This window comes from Lissotriton vulgaris, chromosome 3_1 (assembly GCF_964263255.1).
Source record: "Lissotriton vulgaris chromosome 3_1, aLisVul1.2, whole genome shotgun sequence".
Lineage (NCBI taxonomy): Eukaryota > Metazoa > Chordata > Amphibia > Caudata > Salamandridae > Lissotriton > Lissotriton vulgaris.
In genome coordinates, this window is record NC_141689.1 from 1235333853 (window position 1) to 1235355703 (window position 21851).

General features: G+C 44.3%; 1 protein-coding gene across 1 annotated transcript in view; it reads left to right on the forward strand.

The window, feature by feature from the left end:
* The window catches only part of GSR (glutathione-disulfide reductase), a 183159-nt gene that overhangs the window by 140274 nt on the left and 21034 nt on the right, over nucleotides 1–21851 (forward strand). The window contains exons 6-10 of the mRNA XM_086961703.1: nucleotides 706–760; nucleotides 4123–4222; nucleotides 4947–5033; nucleotides 13089–13247; nucleotides 14081–14192. Coding sequence (XP_086817829.1) covers nucleotides 706–760; nucleotides 4123–4222; nucleotides 4947–5033; nucleotides 13089–13247; nucleotides 14081–14192 — 513 coding nt within the window. The remainder of the gene's footprint in view (nucleotides 1–705; nucleotides 761–4122; nucleotides 4223–4946; nucleotides 5034–13088; nucleotides 13248–14080; nucleotides 14193–21851) is intronic.

Genomic DNA, 21851 nt, shown 5'->3' on the forward strand with positions numbered 1-21851 from the left:
GAGTCCGAGCCTGGATACATGCCTGTATACCATGCAAGGAGTATTCCTGTCCAAATAGGGTCCATTTACCTTTTCTGTGATACACACCTTTTTACAATGGACTTGAAGGTTAAAAAAACAGAACTGCAGGAAGTATCCTGCCTCGATCCATGGACCTCTGGGAGCCTTCCATCGTGCAAAGGAAACGCAAGCAAGTCTGTTTTGCAGCTATTTTGAGTGGTTGAAATGCCGGCCACTTGGATTGCCAAAAAAGCAGTCTGATTCGACACTCTGGCTCTCAAATAATCGTAGTTCCCTTCATTAAGACTAATCTGTTTGGACGCCACTAGACTGTCAGAAAAGTCGTGGTTACTGTCGCCTCCTTGGAGTATGCTTTTCATCCCATTAAGGGGGGGGGGGGGGGGTCAGCCCTACACATGCGCTGTTAAATGTTAAGACACAAAATCCACCCTTTTCTTCAGACCACCTCTGTAGTCGATGTTGGTGTTTATAAAATCAAACCCCACTCGACAGGCAAACTAAAAAAAAAGATTTTGTCAGTTTGCATTTAAGCAAAGTTTTTTTGTTGCCTAGTCCTCATATCAATTGGCGTAAGATTACTTCAGGTTTGTTTTTAATTGTGTAGGAGATCAAGCATGCTTTAAAGTGTCATGCGGACGGAGAGCATTATTTTGCGAGGTTGACCTCCATATCATTATTTTCCAGGTGCCAGTTTAGGAATCACAAGTGACGGCTTTTTTGAACTTGAAGAACTGCCAGGGTAAGATGTTTCCTGTTTGACTAAAGTTAGAGAAGGCTCCCAATAAGACAATCTCATGTTTATGAAAAACTTGTGTGCAATTTCTGATCTTTGGTGTAATATCTTGTTTCAGCACATGTGGGTGTTTTAGTAAAGGTTACACTTTGTATACTTCTGTCTACAAACCTATAGGGCCCGATTAAAAAATGTAAAATGAGACGAAAGTCTAACTTTACGACTTGTGGTATTCACAAAGGGCATTTAAGAGTAGTAAATGCCCTTTGCGAATACCGAAAGTAGTAAAGTTAGACATTTGTCTAATTTTACCTTTGTGAATCGGGCCCATAGTGTGTGCTATTACTTTAGTGGAGGAGGTGGGATCTCTAATGCTTTTGCAACATGGCATGAAACACTTAAGGAATCACAAGCACCATTTGATAGTTTTTGCATACAATTTTGAAGGCCCTCCTGTAGAAACACCAGAGGAGGGCCTGGATAAATCACAAAGCTATAAGTGTAATCCCTGTTTCTGGGCTCATTGCTCTTTCTTTAGTGCGCATTACAGCCCTATTGTGTATGCACATAGAAACCACTACAAACACACTATTGTGTATTCCTGTTTAGCTACTGTTTTCCTGCAATAACAGCCAGTGTTCTCCGGTTTCCTTAACTATGAAGTGATCATTGTTGCCTATAAAGTTGTTTAAAATTGTGCATAAAAAAACAAGTAGTCGAGCATGGCCATGCATCTGGTTAATAGAAACAATGCAAAGAACAATAAATCAATTCATGAGATAAAGTTGTCCTCAGAAGTAAAACAACAAGTGAAGTCTTAGGGCCTGATGCATTAAGGATCAGATCGCAAAGCAGTTACTGTTTTTGCACAGCGGATTTACTCTTTCAGGTTTATAAATGCGAGAGACTTAAAACCTCCATACCTGCCTTCGAAAAAAGCCAGTTTTGCATCCCCACTCTTGTAAATGGTTTGGAGCTACAGTTTATAAAAATGGCCAAGATGTTATTGTCTTCTAAATCTTGGCATGTGCTCTCTGGCCTGATGCCCAAAGCTGACATTTAGAAACGGGATCGATCCTTCATGGGTGAGCTTCGAGTTTGCGAATGCATACCACTTGCTTTCGGGTTCGGTACATATCTTTGTGACTCATAGCGAGAGAGATAAACCACACACCCTCGTTTCTTATAAGGTGCAATGTCTTCCAATGTGGACATAGGGAGTTGCACATCGATTTGCGACCTATATTGTCACTAATGGCCTCATGTACAAATGTTTTAACAGGTGCAAAGCCTCAAATTGTGACCACTAGACTTTTTGAAATTTACTCAACCCAGTTAATGAATCAGAAAAGTTTTTCAGATTGTTAAATGGGTTTAGGGAACTGTAAGGAACTGGTATTTGAAATAGACATGTTTATAGCTTCCTTTGCAAATACCTATTCATTCTGGTTAACAATCCTGTTTTGTGACTGGAATCTTGTTGGAATACATCAATATTTTACCACAAACTCAAATGAGGTGGTAACCCGTTCGCAAACAGGAAGGATGTCCCCAAAAGGCTTTTGTGAATGACAAAAACGTTTTTTAGGAGTAGGCAGTGGTTTGGTTTATAAGACCACTGCCTACTCCTACAATACGTTTATGTAACTTTTTTTTTTTTTTTTTTTTTTTACAAACTCATTCTGTTTTCATGCTTCATTTAATAAAAAAAAAAAATCGGTTTATTTAAAAGCAGTCGCAGACTTGGTGGTCTACCACCACCAGCCTGCCACGATAACTGCAATTTAAGGTAGGTCGAATTGTGACCCGCTACAATTGTGTATTTTGTGATCGTAACCTGTTACTACATAGGTCAGTTCTCAAAATCGAAAATTATTTGGTAAAAGTCGGTGTGCAATTTACAACCACTTTTACACCGAATCGATTCTATGTACATGAGGTCCTAAGTACTTTGCACAAGTTTTTGGTACTTGCAAAGCCTAAAGTTTTGTGCAGCACATGTTAAGAGTGCCACGAGTAAGCTACATTCTCGCTAGGCAGATGCTTTAATATACACTCAAATGAACATGTTGATGCTTGTGATTTTGGAATCTTAAGGCCGTATGTATGAACACTTTTCCCCATATTCACTGATGGGTAAAACCCTTTCATACATCAGGCCCTTTGTGTCTACTATAGTCCACTGAATCCCTTCATTGGATGCTAAGTTAACACTGCACACGTAAGTTAAGGATCTGGGTGGTTGAAGCTGAACCAGAGCAGCCAAAGGAAACTGAGCAGTGTCCACTCTGCTTTGTTCTGTGAGTCAAATAAATGAACACTAAGGGCCCGATTCACAAAGGTAAACTTAGACCTGAAGTCTAAGCGTAGACTTCAGGTCTAAGTTTACCTTTGTAAATCGGGCCCTGAAAGGTCTCGGTGTGGTCTATTGTTTTGTCAGCGGGTTTTCCAGATAGATTTTGCAAGTAATCGAATGTTAAGTAGAAATATTGTGGAATAGAAAAAAAACAGTTATCCTCAAATATGTCAATTTAGTTAATCTCATTTTATGAAACTGTTTCACATGAAGCAAATATTACAATTAGGAGAGACTCCAGAGTGTTGGAGGCCGCCAAGTCATGAACTTTTAAATATTAAAGGCAATACACTAAGGCAGTCAATGTGAAACTTGTTGTCCCTTTTTGGACATTTCAAGATGAACACTCGTACCAATCCATATCTGCCATAAGTAGCATGTGATCCCAGCCAGTGTCAGCAAGACCGGGTGTCGAGAACTTGGTGTTTAATTACAGCTCTCCCTAACCAACCCCATCTGCCTGCTGACATCACTGGGCATCAGAGATGGCATGCGAGCTCTCTCTGCCCGGTGTGTTCACCAGGCAATTCCAATGTTTTTTTTATCCGTGATACATAGGTGTACTGTAAAGAGGGTTAATAAGATTTTGGGAAGGAAGTTGAAACACAAAATATTTTTTATTCCCATTTCTTCTTTCAAATTCTTTGCCTTATTTGTAGCACACAGAGAACATTTTGCATACACTAAGCCTCCTGAGGAACAATGAAAACCAGCACAATTCCAAATACATTATTCCATTTGGTCGCTAGTCGAAACTAAGCACATGGTGCTCTGGAATGTGCACATCAGCTTGTTTATATGAAAATGAAAAACTATCGGCATCAAAATGGCCTCCATGCGAATTGTGAGCCCTGGGAACCCAAACCAAGGGCACAAGCTCAGTGCTGCCATTCTCTTGGTTTTTACACACCTAAATTTGCTTCATTATGTGGTGCATGGTGAGATATCCCTTTCCTGTTTCCCCATTTCCTCTTCCATTTGAAGACATTCCTGTCGTATGTGTTCTCCTTAGGCGCAGTGTCATTGTTGGGGCTGGTTACATTGCCGTGGAGATTGCAGGCATCCTTTCAGCACTGGGATCCAAGACCGCATTGCTCATACGTCAGGAGAAGGTAGATGTTCTGTTTGTTCCAACAGGTCCCCCCTTATTAATGTAGAAACTGAGAACATGGTAGACCTCTGTGGACTGGGAACACACCATAGGCAAGTCTCTTCATGCTCCCATAAGTTCAGGCATGTTTAAATTGAGAAGTAACATTAAAATACAAGGAAAATGGTTATTCCAAACTTTGAAATAATATCACCTAAGCAAACCAGTTCAAAGGTGGACGAGACCTCCTAGCGTGGAACTCCAATATACATATTTCTCGATTGGATAAACAGGGTCAGTCAAACCGCAAGGTAATGGGTCTGCAGGAATGGCTGATTGTGGCTAGCATCTGCGACAATATCGCCCACTAAGACAGGAGAGCTACAAACGAAAAATAATCTAAACCAAAAGTATATTATAGTGGCCCCAAGTAGTCACAATCTTGTGGTTACTATTGAGTTTTTAAAGAGTGGTAGAAATAAAACACTGGGAGATGGTGTTTCAGTGGAACTACTTTTAAGGGTTCTTAGTACACAATATTTTGGAAAATGTTTTTCCCCTTAGCTTAAAACGATTGAACCATGCAGTAAGCTAGGTGGGTTAATCTGTGTCTGGTTAGTGCATGTGTGGTGAATTCTCAAATGCTTTCGATCCAGCACCTTTTACCTGCTGTGATATTTATGCACTTAAAAAGTAATATATTCTTCTTCTCCTGACTGTCATACTTATGGATTTATTTGGCATAGGTTCTGAGGAACTTTGATTCCATGATCAGTTCACATTGTACCCAGGAGCTGGAAAACGCTGGCATTGATGTCTGGAGATTTTCACAGGTGAGCACCCAGAGTTATTTAAATTGGTTAATGATGCAAATAAACAACAAACATTGCACTACAAATGTAATATAGTATCTTTTGAAGAACGCTGGTGAGTAGACATAACAGGATAAAAGTATGGTGAAAAAGGAATAACTGGTATGAATGAGGAGAGGCAGAGCAATCACAGGGAGCACTAGTGCCCAGAATAAAAGCTGCTAGTCCAACTCCTTTAGCTGACATTAGAAGTCAGGAGACCAATTGTTTAATTCCCTATAAAGCCAACTCCGGCTTCACCCTTTTGACATTGTTTTTTTTTTTTTTTTTTAACTTTATTTTTGTCGCAGACAATGATAGTATATAACAGTTGCGCCGACAGTTACAAAAAATCAACGACATTATGGCCAATAACATACTGCTGTGTACACGGCCCTTCAGCCCACAACCCCCTTTTGACATTGTTAAATAGATTTCTCACAATTTTAATATAACACAAATTGGTAATGAGGGTCTTAAAGATGACACGTTGTAGTAGGCACTATATAAAGAAATCAAATGATTATTACAGTTATTGTTGTTCTGATTATTTGTGCACTTTTCATTTCCTGTCCACTTGAGAACGCTTCACAGTGTAGCATAGTTGTGAACTGATGGGAAAAGAAGTTTTGTGAGGTGGTATGGTACATTTATATGTAATTACTTAAAGGTGGAGTTTTATTTGATGTCTGGCAGAGAAGCATGGCCACATACAATCCGCTTTGGTCAATATTTGATTATTCTGTTTAATGCTTCTAAGTACATGTTCTATATTCTACATTTTGATTAAGTTTAACCCCTGGTTGCGGCCAAAATTCTGCGCCTGTGCGGCACATTCCGATCGCTGGCGTGATCATGACGCCTCCCGGCCGTGATCAGCACACGACCACCATAACTGATGACGATCGGGAGCCGTCATCAGCACCGAAGGGGTTAAAATTGTGAAGTTTCTGTAACATGCCTTTCGCATATTTTTTAGGTCAGAAAAACCTTATAGTGATATAAAGAATTAAAAACCAAGTCCCCCTCCCACCTTTTTAAGTGCACAGAGAAATTTGTTTATTATTATCTACTTAAGTTACTGTATCATCATCCTCATCAAACTTTATTGCGGATGTTGCAGCCATAAAAGCACATATAAATCTTAACAATACAATAAAATATGATCAATAGTAGCATGAGGGATTGCAGTTTCATTATATTATTGGCTCATACAATTTACACAGGGATCAAGGGAGAATAACAAGGGGGTCAGTTATAGTAATTAAAAGTTAGTATAAAACATCATTTAGGGTTAAGATCATATAAAATCTTGCTTAAAAAAAACTTTTAAAAACTAACAAACATCGTTAGAAAGGCATCCCACTTTAGTGAACTAAAAGTTATATCTAAAAAACAGCCACCAGTAGCTAAATAGCGTCCTTTACCAAAAACATACGTTTGAGCCACATGGCGAAGAGAAATTTTGAACACGCCACAACATGTACTAATGCAGTATCAGATTTTAGGATCCTTAAGAAGTCTCGATAATTTCTAATGCCCATGTTTCTGCACAGTTGAATGATCCATTTTGCCCTAGCCAACTTATATGCTGGACAGAATAGCATTACATGGGTCACTGTTTCCTCCTCCACCACGCATCCTGGGCAAAAAGACTTTGTATCCCCGCCCACTTGTTAGTTACTGCATAGAGCGGGAGTGTCCCATATCTGAATTGCAGATACAGCTTCCCAGCTAGAGGCGGCTGAAGCTGGTCTAAAACCTGTTCAAATTGGTACAATGACTTAAAGTCAAGGAACCCGTACGTTAGGCTAGTCGTTGCTACTCCCTGAATTAGGCTGGTAAGTTTATGGTCTTTCACAGCTTTAGATAATTGTCTTTTGGAAATTGCTAAGCATGATTCCTCAGGGGTAGTTCATAAATCCTCCCTACCCATGGCGCGAAAGGAATCCCTGACAAACGACAGCCAGGGTATACGGCCTACAGCCCCCAATAATAACAGTAACGCTTTCAATTCATCCCTATAGTGTCAACTCGGGTGTACTCCACACCCGCTGCCAATATAGCAGCGGCCTTGCTGAAGTTAAGTCCTCTATTGGGAGAATATCCAAATCCATTCGTAGCGGCACAAGGGGCGAACTTGCTGGAAGAGCTAGAATATTTCTGATAAGCTTATTTTCAGTAAGTGATAAGGCATTAGGAGGACAATGTCCCCACAACTCTGCCCCGTAAAGGGCAGCAGACCTAGCTTGAACTTTATAGATCTCAAGCAACGGGCTTATGGTCTTTGCCACACAAGACTTGTGAACTTTCATTAGTCCCCCTATTGCCTGGGTCCATTTCAGATTGGCCTTCCCAATTTGGGGGCCCCATCCCATCTTGTTGTTTAATGATAGGCCCAGATAATCAAATAGTTTAACTTGCTCTAATGGTCTATCATCCATCAAAGGATGTGGACAGTTAGTGGTAGTGGCATTAAAGACCATATATGTTGTTTTGTTTGTTAACGACCAATTTTCGCTTTTTGCAGAACTGGGCAAACCCATTCAACACTCTCTGCATCCCCATTGATGACTTTGAGAGGAGCAGGGTGTCATCCGCGAACATTAGTGCTGGAAATTTAGATGACCATATTCTCGGAGCGTCTAGATCCTTAGCCGCAAGCAGATCATCAAGTAGGCCATTTAAGAATAAAGAAAAGACAGCCTTGCTTGACCCCCTTTCCAACGGGGAAAGGCGCTGTTAATAGACCATTCTTACCATATCTTACCCTAGCGTATGTGTTCTCATGGAGGCGTTTGAGTTGTTGACAAAGATATGGCGGAACTCCCATGTCCAGCAGGATATTCCACAACTGGTCACGATCCACCATGTCGAACGTCGACTTCAAATCCACAAATGTAAGATACAAACTCCTCCCTTCCAAAACTCATGCTTCCAGTAAATTAACTGGAACCTAAACAATTGGTCTGTAGTCGAAATTTTAGATCTGAATCCTGCTTGTAATGGAGTTAATATATCTCTGTCTTCAATCCACTCTTGTAATCTGCCCAATAATAACCTTCTATAAATGTTCTGCGTAACATCAATAAGACTGATTGGCCTGTAATTCGCAGGCTCAATCGGTGACCCTTTTTTAAAAATGGGGACAATCTCCGCTCCTGCCCAAGTAGGCGGTACTGGGAGGCCATGGATTATTTCATTAAAAAGCAATAATAAATATGGTGCCCACACTGTCTGCTCGTTTTTGAACAGATCCCCTGGGATCCTGTCCAAACCGGGTGCCTTGTTGGGCTGGAGGTTTGCTAGAGTTGATGATGTTGGGATGCCTTGCTATCATTCGTGGCAAGGCACGAACTAGAATACAATTCTTTAAAATATAGGTGCCAGGATTGTTCATCGATATTAGAGTCCATAATGATCCTTCCCTCAGTTTTTCCAGTGTGGACCAAATTCCAGAAAGATCTGCTATCCTTTGAATCTAGAGCAATCTTAATGGCCTGCCATCTATCTTCCTCCCAATCTAGTTTAGCTTGTTTAGTTATTCTCCTAAAATCAGCCCTTGCTTCCCTGATGCAATCCTTATTGTTCCCCTTAAGTGCGAGCAACGGAGCCTTTTTCGCTACCCTGCAATCCCTACCATACCAGGATTTTTTATCAATACCGGGTTTGTGTTTTTGTGGCATGCTATTAAAAAAGAACTCTCCCAAAATCTGGACCATTTCCAGATGTATTTCCCCAAGTTTACTGTTGGGGCCTGAATTCGGTCTATTCTCCATTGTGCCGCTGGCCTTCTCCAGCAGTGGAATAATACTTGTGTAAAGCTTGGACATAATTTCTGGGGACTGGTTGATTTTTTCCCACCTAATCCGTCTCCCTCCTTGGGCAACTTCCAAATTGTTGCATTGCACGAGCTCTCCAAGGATACCCACTCCTGCCAGCTGGAAGTCCAGATTCATAATTAATGGATTGTGGTCGCTTTCATGGTGTAGATTAACTCTGAAATCAACCACATTGTGCCAGACCTCCAAACTGAGCATTAAATAATCAATTGTTGATGCTACATCTCCTGACTGAAAAGTGGGATAACCCGGGCAATCTCCAATAAACCGCCCATTGCATGCCCTTAAGGAGTAGGTCAAAGTTAAGGTTATTAGCTGCAAGACTAGGGGTGTCCACCCCCTGGTAGGATAAATATTAGGAGGGGGAATTGACCATGCTGTATCCTCATCACTACTTATAACTTGCGCCATGCATTAAGGGGCTCGTAGTGACAGTTGAAATCCCCACCGATTATAAGATGGGTACCCCTCAAGTGTACCAAGAAAATTTGCCAATGAGTCTATGGTAGGGGAGTTGGCACCATACTGTGCTGGCCTAGAGTAGACATTAATAATAGCTAGTCTAGGGAGGTTACTATGTAACAGAAGGATGCACATAATATCTGGAGAATGCGTATCTACACGTCTTATCTTGCATCCCAGATGGGTATCCACCCATATAAAAAATCCCCCCGATGGTCTACCTATAGGCCCCTTGGAAGCTGCTTCACAGTATGCCACGAACCCTACTCTATACTGGGGAACGGTTGCCCATGTTTCCTGGAATAGGCAGATCTCGTGGCCATCAATGTACGCCCCCCAATCGGGGTGGTCCATTTTGGTCACCAAACCTGCAATATTCCACGATAGGATTCTTAAGCCTCCAGTGACCGCACTTTTATCCCGGTAATGATTTACCCTGTGCGTCTCAGCCAATCCCTGGATGACAATTCCACTATTTCCCTTAGGACCTCGATCCAGGACAACATATTCACCGTTGGGCACATTAATACCAGTGGGGCTCTCCCCCGCCGGATTAGGCCTCAATGATAAATCGTCCATTATCAACCCCTCCTCAACATTTGAGAGGATTTGAAAAGTCAAACTCCCTCCTAATACCTCACTAGATGTTAGACTTTGTCTTGGCGAAACATTCACACTAGTGCACGTGGGAATCAGCCAATCTACCAGATCTAAGCCGCTAAATCTATTGCTAAACGGGTCAGGAAACTGTGGGCCGTTGTGACTAACCCTGTTCCATGGATGTATGACGTTAGCACGCATACTATTACCACGCATACCTTTACAACGCGGTATTTACAACGAATACCGTTACAACGCATAGCGCTTTGAGGTGCTGGATAGTGGTAAGTATAATTTTATATTCCAACTCCAGTCCCCGTGGACACTAGGGAAGGTGTTGGATATAAAATTAAACTTATTCCCTATCCTAGAGCGCCCCCCAGCGCAATGCGTTGTAATGGTATGCGTGGTAATGCCTGCGTTGTAATGGTAGTGCGTTGTAAAAAATGCGTGCTAAACGTTGTATACCCCGTTCCATTCATACTGGCCGTAATTGACCATGTAGTTTGGGGGACAGTAGAAATGACTTAAGTTATGGACCCTAATGATGGAACATGAGGATCTCGTTGGACACACACATACATGACCCACAACTCTTGGGTCCTTAAAATTTACAACAATACAATCCCCTGCTGAGTTTTTTGGTCTGTTTCCCACCCAGCTCATTCTCCTCACACACAATATCTGGCCATGAACTTCTCCCGGGAGGGGTCTGTTATTATTTAGCCAGGGTATAGTTTTCGTTTTTGAGTTGGTCATGTGTTTCGGCCTTCCCATGTTCTAATTCTGGCACCCCAGTCAATATTACGACATACGGTGCACAGTCTGGGGGTAGATCTAGGTGTTGGTGGATGTTCTTTACAGCTATCCCTCTACCAATTCCCTGGGTGGCAATAGGCATTGTCTGTGGTTTTGGGGCCCCCAGGAATGTTTCCTCGCGAACACAAGGCCTAACAATTGGGAGCTCAGCTTCCGGTATATTATTCGTTCCCCGTACTTCATCCCTCTCTGCACTTGGGGCCATTACTTGGACATTCTTATTAGAATTAGCTCTAACGAACCCCCGCTGGCCCTTGGGCCCTCATTCACTGGATTTTGTGATCTACCATGGTTTACTATAGTATTCTTAGTGGTATCCACACTAGACACCATCATTCCTTCAATCTTAAGCAATTTCTTTTTCAATTTGTAGAAGTCTTTGCATTAGAGGTTTCGAAGACAGGGCAATGAGTCCACTAATTCTTTGCCTGTTGGGGTCCTCTGTATGAGATAATCTATTAACAGAGGCTGCCTCCTTTGGTGTACCAGCAGCGATGCTACCATCCTGGACTGTTTGGATAACCGAGGGATCCAGCGTAGCCACAGTGCTGGTTTTGTTCGGCTTAGAGGCTTTTGGATTTCACCCCTTCTGGTGTGTGCCGCCACGCTTCCTCTTAGTATTTGCACCCAGCATCTGCTCGGGGGGAAACGTTTGGTTTCTATGGGCTTCCATTGCACGTGCCGCAGGGCCCCTTAGTTGGTTCCAATATTATTACTGTATCAATAAATCATTTGTGGAGTTCTGTTCAACGTGTTCTTTATAGATTGGGAACATATAATGGTGTGCATAAATTACTTCAGAAATGTTCAGCTCATTTGCGTAAACTGGTAGCCTTTTCAGGACGCAGAGGCAGTGCTCAAATTCAAGTTAAGCGATTGTATTTGTGGCGTCTAATAACCAGCTTGAGAAGAACCAAAATAAATGGAGTTGCTACTTTTTGTGTTCTAAGCTATTGGTCTGCTAAATATCCCCTGCAAAGGCGAATTAATAAAATGGCATTGAGTACTTTGAAGCTTCAGTCTCTCCTGTGTGAAGTCCACAAAGGCAATTCCCATTGTAGTTGTTACCTATTCCTAGGAGCTACGCTTTGGTTGTTCTTCCCTGAAAACAATGACAAAAAGCCCTCTCACAATTTATGTGACTTGTTCTCTTGGGTTATCATACGCCACAAAACTCAACGTTGCACAGTAAATTACCTGATTTTATGAGGCGTTTAGAAAAATATATTGCTCTAGGCAATTATTGGTGAATTGAATTCTTAAATAATTAATTTCCCAGCTGAGTCTTTGACCTAATGTGTATAATCACCCTTGTTTTATTAGGTGCCTGATCTCTTCCATGTGTAATTCCTTTATTCTTATCATTACTTGTCTTCCCCTCTGGCTAAAACGAGTGTTCCAAGGTCACTATATTTATATTTCTATGCTATGTTATGTAACCTCTATATCTCAAATGCGTAATACCCTGTAAAGGGGGGGCCTATGCATTTACAAGTGGTATAGTAACTTGACAACAAGGGAATTCCAACTTAATGAATTCAGAGTTTGCATTGTAATCACTAAAAAACAAATATCTTTATGGCAAACACTAGAATATGTTCTTGATTTTGAGGTATAATATGGGTTCATGATGGTTGCATCAACAAAGGTGATGCTATGGCCATTTAACTGATTAGTAGCTTGGGTGTCCTTTTCTCTCAGTGATCAACTTGGAAAAATAACATTAAAGTAGTATGTAGTTTCTAGATAGAAATATAATTGTTGTTTGTAAAGTGAAGATGTTACTTTGTGTGTTTGTGTGTACCCATCCAGCTCTCTAGCAGTTTATCAGACCCACAGACCATGACCCGCTGCCATAAGTTCTATTTTGTGTTACCGATTTCCTAACGGTGACATTTATTTTGACATTTGTGATGTGTGTGTGTGTGAGAGAGATTGGATAGAGACATCTATATGCGTTTATTAATATTTACATCTTACGCAGATCGCCTCCAAGTTGCTGCGTTTGGGCTGCCATATTTCATTTAAGCTCAGAAAAATTATTGAACTTTGGCACTTCTAATATACTAGTATCTGTCATTGGCGAGTCTTACTTTTGAATTTTTTTTATTGAATATTAAGGGCAACCATTTTGAGGCCAGCTGTATGGGACATTATTTGAAGACCATGAACCATGGCAGTACGGAATAGCTGGAAGTCTGTGCATATAGTTTCATAACTCTCATTTTCTTTCCCAGTTGTCTTTAAAAACTGTAAAATATTAAAGTAATTTAAAAGATGTCACAATTAATTTCTGCTTGCGGTCTGTCTCCAGGTAAAATCTGTTGCAAAGACTGCTGGCGGTTTGGAGGTCCGAGTGATGTGCTCTGCTCCTGGTCGAAAACCTACTTTCACAACAATCCCTGATGTTGACTGTCTGTTGTGGGCTATAGGTCGAGACCCAAACACAGAAGAGCTCAATCTGGACAAACTGGTGAGACTGAGCGCTTTACTTCTCTCTGCTCCGAAGAGCACTTAACAAAAGATACGGTGGTGTTTCTTTTCTAGATGTGATGGGAGTTGTTTTTGAATATAAATCGACGGATGTGACCAGAAATTCCAAGGACTTTTTTTTTTTTAAACTTGTTTTTTTAAACACTGCGTCCAGTAACAATTGACATGCATGTACATTTTCATCATCTATAGTCGTTTTTTATACTGAGTTATTGACATGAGAATGCTTATTTTTATCGACCTCACTACCCGTGAGCCGAGTTTCTTTTGTTTTGAAACAGCAGTGCATTTTTAAAATAGGATCTGAGTCATGAAAAACAATATACCAAAATCGACAACCAAAATAGGGAATCTGGATTCCCCCTTATCTAACCCCTCCCCCACCCCCTTGGCAGCGACAGGCGGGCAGTGCTGTATTACTAATACGGGAAATATGGCAGGGCACCCATGATTTGCTTGTGGGTCATGTGTTCTTGGTGCAAGAGGGCGTGTGCGGTGTTGTTGCATTAGATAGCGATGAAGTGGGCCCGGCGAACCAAGGTCTTTTTTATTCATACAAGGCATGTTTTTCTATTCCTGCAATTAATCTCGTACCTTTAAATGGTTATATACACCACCTTTCTTCGTCATATATGAGGAAAGGCGACCTGACTACTACTTGCCTTGTGACCTGGAAAAGGGCTGACATAATGACTCCGTTACTTTCTAATAAATTCCATTACTAACATTTAATACTACATCAGATATTTCCACATGTTTCTCGTTCTTCTTTTGGGGAGTGAAACTCACTTACCACTTTTTTCTCTCACACAGAGTCTTCAGCTGGATGAAAAGGGCCACATTGTAGTTGATGAGTTCCAGAATACTAGTCGAAAGGGCATCTATGCTGTTGGTGATGTATGTGGGAGAGCTCTTCTCACTCCAGGTGAGAGGAAATATGTTCTAAGGTGCTTTCCATCTTTAGGTCATAGGCTTAACTTTACATCAGCTGTTGAATATCTTCTGTTTTGTTACCTGTTGTAGAAGTAACTTTTGAATGTCTTCCCTTAAAATACAAAGGTAGGTCTGTTATTTGTTTGTTCAGAATAGGAAGATTATATAGAGGTATACATTCAACATACCAACACTCTATTATATATGCTTCCTGAATCCTTATTTGCTTTTTTGTCCAGTTAAAACTTAATCAATTACTAATTTCTTTATCATCCCTCAACTCCTCTTTTAATTAACTAACATACCTGTCAATTAGTTTATTGTTGATTAATTGAAAGCACAAACCTAAATGTAAAATACAAGAGAATAAATAAAAATTCAAACAGAATATAAAACATCAGTTTCAGAAGGTGAAAATGTGACACTGTATGTGTATTAAATAAAAAAAATACTAAGAGGGCATTTGATAGCAGTTGTTATTTGAACACCCAGCAATAAATACATGTTCGAGGCATGTGGGCTGCTGAATTCATATCTGTGCATAGTCCGCCACCTAGTGTTGGGTCCGGATGATTGCACATTGTTGTCCTGGAAGAGTCTTCGAAGTATCACGAGATAGGTGGCTCCTCCCCTGGACTACAGTGCGCATGGGCATCGCCTCCATCCCCAGATTGTTTTTTTCCGCCATTGGGTTCGGATGTGTTTCGGTTCCCTCTGTCGGAACCGATAGTTGTTCTACTTTATACTCAAGACCAAAAGGTCTTTAGGCTGGGCGTCGGTATAGTTGCGTACGGTTTTTCTATCTGACTCTCAGCTCCGATCTCTTACTGCCCTTCCACGTGCTTTCGACGCGGACGGGCCTACACTACACCCTTTGCTATGGAGCGGACCCCGTTCAAAAAGTGTCCGCTGTGTCACTCTAAATATTCGCACCTCGACGTGCACCCTGTGTGCAATACCTGCTTGTCACCGGATCACCGCGAGGACACCTGTATGGCGTGTTCAAAGTTCCGAAGCAAGAAGACTTTAAAGATCCGCCGGGCCAATCGGCTCCAGGCTCAGTTGTCTGCTTCGGCACCCCCACCAGATGACATTTTCCAGGAATCTGTCGAGGGAGAAGACGACGTGCGAGGGTCGGACTCTGGGCCCGCGTCCGAGGAGGAGACCTACGACGCGGGTGAGGAGGACTATAACGAAGTCTCCGACGAGGTAGGGGACGACGACCAGGCTTGTGCCACGATGGGAGATAGCTCGGAGGAGGAGCATCTCCATACAGACTCAGGGGTTGTTCCCCTTCATGCGGCCCAGGTCGAGGGATCGCCTTCGGGCCTTACCCAAGATCTAACTATGAGTCCTACGTCCCCGCCTACGGGCCCGGTCACGGACATTTCTAAGCCATCACTTATGTTGAAGAAAACGAAAGTGAAGCCAACGGGTCACGCACCCTCGGATGCGAAACCGAAACTGAAAGTGGCGCTGGTGAAGAAGGTTCTGGAGGCGTCAACTTCCAAGAAAACCAAAATGGCCGACTTGCAGAGCCACGCCAAAATGGCCGACCCGAAGCCCTCTGGGTCCGCGCCGAAGGCGAAGGCCCCCGACGCGGCTGCGTCGGCGCCGAAGGGGGTCATGGACCCGAAGACGGTTCCGAGGAAACGTCAGGCCGACGACGCGACTAGACATGGTCCGTCGGGGCCGAAGAAGAAGTCTACCGGTGATCAGGCTCTCGAGGATGAGGGGTCGCTCGAGCCGGTTCAGCCCTCGGCAGCCTTTACGAAAAAAGTGGGGGACTCCTTACAGCGGATCCGGAAGTCCACTGAGGTTCCTGCTCAGGACACCGTAGCGCCTACGCTCACGCCTAAGCCTACTAAAGAGCAGACGGCCATTCGTTTTACCCTTCCACCCAAGTCGGCGCCGAAGGCCTTCGCGCCGAAACAGGGCGGGCACGCAAAGGAGGTATTGACGCCGAAAGCTGCCTTGGTGGTGTCGAAGCTTCGGCTCCAACCGCTTGCGGTGGAGGAACGTCGTGAGGTGATCATCGACGCCAACACCGGAAAATTGTCGCTCCTCAAACGAAAGATTACGTCGGAGCCGGCCTTGGAACCTTTTAAGATTCCGCTCAAAAACAAGAAGTACTCTGCGGACTCTTCGGCTCTGATGGAACCTGTGTCCCCACAGGCCTTGGAACACTCGCCGACGCATTCCCCCGCGCCTGATGCGGACGAGGAAGATGCCGAGTACACCTATCCTGCGTACTCGGATCCGGAAGAAGAGCATGTGCCCTGGGCCGCAGGAGGCGACGCAGAAGACCCGCAGTCGGGTCAGGACACTCAACTTTTCGCCGCCAAGACGTCCCCGACGGAGGACTCGGCGGCCTTCAATGCCTTAATAGAGAGAGCTGCAGCGAACCATGACGTCGAACTGCACTCGGACCCCGTGGATGCGGACTTCTTATTCGACACCTTCTCGGTAGCCGAAAAGCAAGTCAAGACACTACCGATGCTTAAAGGGGTGCTGAAACATGCACAGGAGGTTTTCAAGGAGCCCACCCGGGCGCGGGTGGTCAACCCTCGCATCGACAGGAAATATAAAGCGGCGCCCACGGATCCCACGTATATTAAGGGACACTTGCCATTGGACTCCCTGGTGGTTTCCAACGCTCGAAAGAGGGCGAATTCGCAGACTACTGGTGACGCTCCTCCCCCAGACAAAGAGTCCAAAGTCTTTGAGGCATCAGGCAAACGCATTGCTGCACAGGCAGCTAACATCTGGAGGATCTCTAACACCCAAGCCCTGCTTGCACGTTATGATAGGGCCCATTATGACACATTAGAGGCCATTCTGCAACACTTGCCTGACCAATACAAGGAGGCGGGGGAGATGCTCATTCAGGAGGGTAAACTCATTACAAATGCATCCATCAAATGTGCCCTGGATGTGGCAGACACTGCCTCCAGGGCTATTAATACAAGTGTGTTACTTAGACGCCATGCCTGGCTTCGAATCTCGGGGTTCAAACCCGACATCCAAACCACGATATTGAGTCAAACAGTGAATCCTGACCATCTGTTTGGCCCTGAGGTGGATGCCTCCCTAGAAAAGATGAAAAAAGATACCGAAACTGCCAAATCTATGGGAGCTTTACAAAGTCAGCAGTTTCGGGGTGGTTCCTTTCGTCGCTCCAATTCAAGAGGCACCTCAAGGGGACAGGCATCCCAGTCCACACAATGCTACAAGGGTAACACCCAGACCTCGTATAACAACAACAAGGGCAGGGGTGGCTACAGAGGCAATAATATCAAAGGCAGGGGACGTGGAAACAATGGCTCCAGGTCCACCACCACCAACAAGCAGTGACGTCTTGTCACTGCCCCCCGATCACTCAACACCTGTCGGGGGGAGACTCCAGCAGTTCCTGCCGGCGTGGAGGTCCATCACCACGGACAGGTGGGTGAGGTCTCTTATCCAGTACGGGTACTGTCTAGAACTTACGTCCATTCCACCGGACATACCGCCAAGAAGCCGTGCTATGTCCGGCGAGCACTTGACCTTGTTGCAGCAAGAAGTTCTGGTCATGCTGCAAAAAGGGGCGATAGAGCTCGTTCCATTGCAAGAGCGGGGAACAGGGGTTTACTCCCTGTATTTTTTGATCCCCAAAAAGGACGGATCACTCAGACCGATCCTGGACCGGTACATCAACTCGGAGCACTTCCATATGCTCACTTTGCAGCAGGTGCTTCCCCTGCTTCAACAGGGGGACTTTCTAGCTACGCTGGATCTGAAGGACGCCTATTTTCATATTCCCCTGCATCCTTCCCACCGAAAGTATCTCAGATTTACGATCTTAGACCAGCATTACCAGTTCAGAGTCCTGCCGTTCGGGGTCACCACGGCACCAAGAGTATTCACGAAATGCCTAGCGACTGTGGCGGCGCATCTCCGTCGCCAACACGTCCACGTCTTTCCATACCTGGACGACTGGCTCATTCAAGCGAAGACGGAACAGCAGTGCGTAGACCACGTGTCACGCACCATTCACCTCCTGCACGATCTGGGATTCTCTCTGAACTACCCAAAGTCCCATCTCCAGCCCGCCCACGTGCGACAGTATCTGGGCGCGACAATCGACACTCTGGCAGCCACTGCGCAGCCGAATTCAGTGAGAATCGCCAGTATCCAGGCGCTGATCCAACGATTCAGACCCCAACACTCGCTTCCAGCGAAGGTGTTCATGCAGTTGATAGGCATGATGGCCTCCTGCATCTCCATTGTCCCGCACGCGAGACTACATATGCGTCCGCTTCAGGAGTGCCTAGCACGTCAGTGGACTCAGGCTCATGGGCAACTGACAGACCTAGTGTTGGTGAGCGGTCGGGTGTACAACTCTCTGCATTGGTGGAATCCACAAAACCTTTGCAAGGGCCGACCATTCCAAGAGCCTGTCCCACAGATCATCCTGACGACGGACGCCTCTCTCCAGGGATGGGGAGCGCATGTACTCAACTACACTGTGCAGGGACTATGGACACTTCAGCAAAGGAAGATGCACATCAATGTGTTGGAACTGATGGCAATCTTCATGGCCTTAAAGGCGTTCAAAGTACATCTGTGCAACAAGGTCGTGTTGATCCGGACGGACAACATGACGGCCATGTACTACATCCAGAAGCAGGGAGGTACACACTCTCCACAGCTGTCTCATCTGGCTCAGAGCATGTGGAAGTGGGCCATTCAGAGGAACATCTTCCTCATGGCAGAGCATCTCCCGGGCAAGGACAACCAGATGGCGGATCTGCTCAGCAGGCACAGCCATCAGATGCACGAGTGGGAGATACATCCATCAGTACTCCAACCGTACTTCCAAAAGTGGGGTCATCCAGAGATAGACCTGTTCGCCACAAAGGAGAACGCAAAATGCCAAAGCTTCGCCGCCAGATTCCCACACCCCCAATCACAGGGCAATGCGATGTGGATGAACTGGTCAGGCAGATTTGCGTACGCTTTCCCCCAGCACCTCTGATACCGCTGGTGGCACGCAAGCTCAGGCAGCACTCGATGACTCTTGTCCTAGTTGCTCCAACGTGGGCTCGCCAACCATGGTACACCACGTTTCTAGAACTGTCCGTGGTACCGCATCAAAGGCTTCATCTCACTCCCAGCCTTCTGACGCAGAGCCATGGCGACATTCAGCACCCAGATCCGCAACAGCTCAACCTGGCGATCTGGCTCCTGAAGTCCTAGAGTTTGGCTACCTCAATCTTCCTCCCGATTGCATGGACATCATTCGGGAGGCAAGGAAGCCCACTACTAGAGCTTGTTATGCGGCTAAATGGAAGAGGTTTGTCATCTACTGTGTGGACCATAGCATTGACCCGCTAGATGCTTCCATTCAAAACATCATATGCTACCTCTTTCACCTGTATCGATGTAATCTAGCGTACTCTTCCATCCGCATTCACCTGTCTGCTATGGCAGCATACCTCCAGAATAGGCAGCACCTGTCACTCTTTAAGGTCCCTGCTATCAAGGCTTTTCTGGAAGGACTCAAAAGGGTCATTCCACCAGCTCCAGAATGGAACCTCAATGTGGTTCTCACAAGACTGATGGGTCCTCCCTTTGAGCCACTGCACTCCTGTGAGCTCCAGTTTTTAACTTGGAAGGTTGCGTTCTTAGTAGCAATTACATCGCTACGGAGGGTTAGCGAGCTGCAGGCGCTCACCATCCAAGAACCTTTCTTCCAGGTACATGCTAACAGGGTGGTGCCCCGCACTAACCCTAAATTCTTACCCAAAGTGGTCTCACAGTTCCACATAAACCAAACAATTGAATTGCCGGTGTTTTTCCAAAACCCAGAGACGCTGGCGGAGCGTATGCTCCACACTCTTGATGTGAAAAGGGCCTTGATGTACTATGTGGACAGGACAAAAGATTTCCGCAAAACAAAACAACTTTTTGTTGCTTTTGCCACACAACACAAGGGAAATGCAATCTCCAAAGCGGGGATTGCTAGATGGATAGTAAAGTGCATTCAGATCTGTTACGCTAAAGCTAAGCGCACTCTCACTATCCCACCGAGGGCCCACTCCACTAGGAAGTTGGGGGCCTCTATGGCTTTCTTAGGTAACATTCCCTTAGAAGACATCTGTAGAGCAGCCACATGGTCTACCACACATACTTTCACTAAGCACTACTGTGTAGACGTGCATTCCAAACAGCAGGCAGCTGTTGGTCAGGCTGTTCTGAAAACGCTTTTTCAGACTGCTGCAGCTGGCACGGGCGGCCGCCGCTAATGGAGGGACTGCTATGTATTCTATGCACAGATATGAATTCAGCAGCCCACATGCCTCGAACTGCAAATGCTACTTACCAGTATGCATCTGTTCTTGGCATGTAGGGCTGCTGACATTCATATCGCCCACCCTCCTCCCCGGCGCCTGTAGCAGCTGCAGTATTTATTCATATACACACATATGCTCATAGCATGGTCATCACTCACTTTCTTCACTCCATCTCTGCCAATGGCTAAAAACAATCTGGGGATGGAGGCGATGCCCATGCGCACTGTAGTCCAGGGGAGGAGCCACCTATCTCGTGATACTTCGAAGACTCTTCCAGGACAACAATGTGCAATCATCCGGACCCAACACTAGGTGGCGGACTATGCACAGATATGAATGTCAGCAGCCCTACATGCCAAGAACAGATGCATACTGGTAAGTAGCATTTGCATTTTCCCACAGATAAAAACTCTTCGAAGTGCTATTTCAGTGAGAAGGTGAATTGACTAATGTTAAAATAACACCCTTATCTAGTAACAACGGTGCTCAGCTGCTTCTGTAACTGTAACTAAGTCAGCAGCGATTTGTAAGACTTCGCTACTGAATACAAATCAAAATGCTGCTAAGGCTTGTTGGCGACAGCCCGTTATATCGAGGCCTAAGCCATTTTCTTCATTCAGCCAATAAGAACAGGAGCACATAGAATATAGATTAATGAGTCTATCAGACACTGCATAATCAATAACGTTTCTTCTGGCTTCTGGACAGTGTCCACGAATGCCTTAATTCCAATAAAGGAATTGATAAAAAGCAAATGTGCATAGAATGGTTCCTTATCCTTTGCGCCAATGGAACAGATTGATAATTGTCAGTTTCATTTCCGAAAACAAACAGTAATGTATTCTCAAAGTGTCTTTTAATTGCATGCCTCACTATCGCCAACAAGCAACAGTGATTTAACTTGTAATTAAATATTTTCAGTTTGTTCAAAATATAAATGTTTTCAATAAAACCATTACACACCTTAAAATCTAGCTTTAATTAATTAAATTGTAAGCATTTTCAATTGTGAAATAAAAATCTGTCAATTGAAAACGGGTGGATAGCATAGGAAAAGACAGGTCTAATCCATGCCAGATTTTCAGGATATGTAGACCAGTTCCAATTAGATCTAATAAATCCGTTCACAGAGGGAATGTACATGTTTTTTAAGTCTTATCCTGAAAGGTCTGGCATACTGTGGTTTGTTGCTCCATTGTACTTGCAACATCAGCAGAGGTTTGCTCTGCTTGCTTCTTTTTCTAAGTCACTTTAATTTCTTGCCACTTTCCAAAATGCCTGCGAATTTGCAAGTGATTCTTTCTCTCTTGTCATAA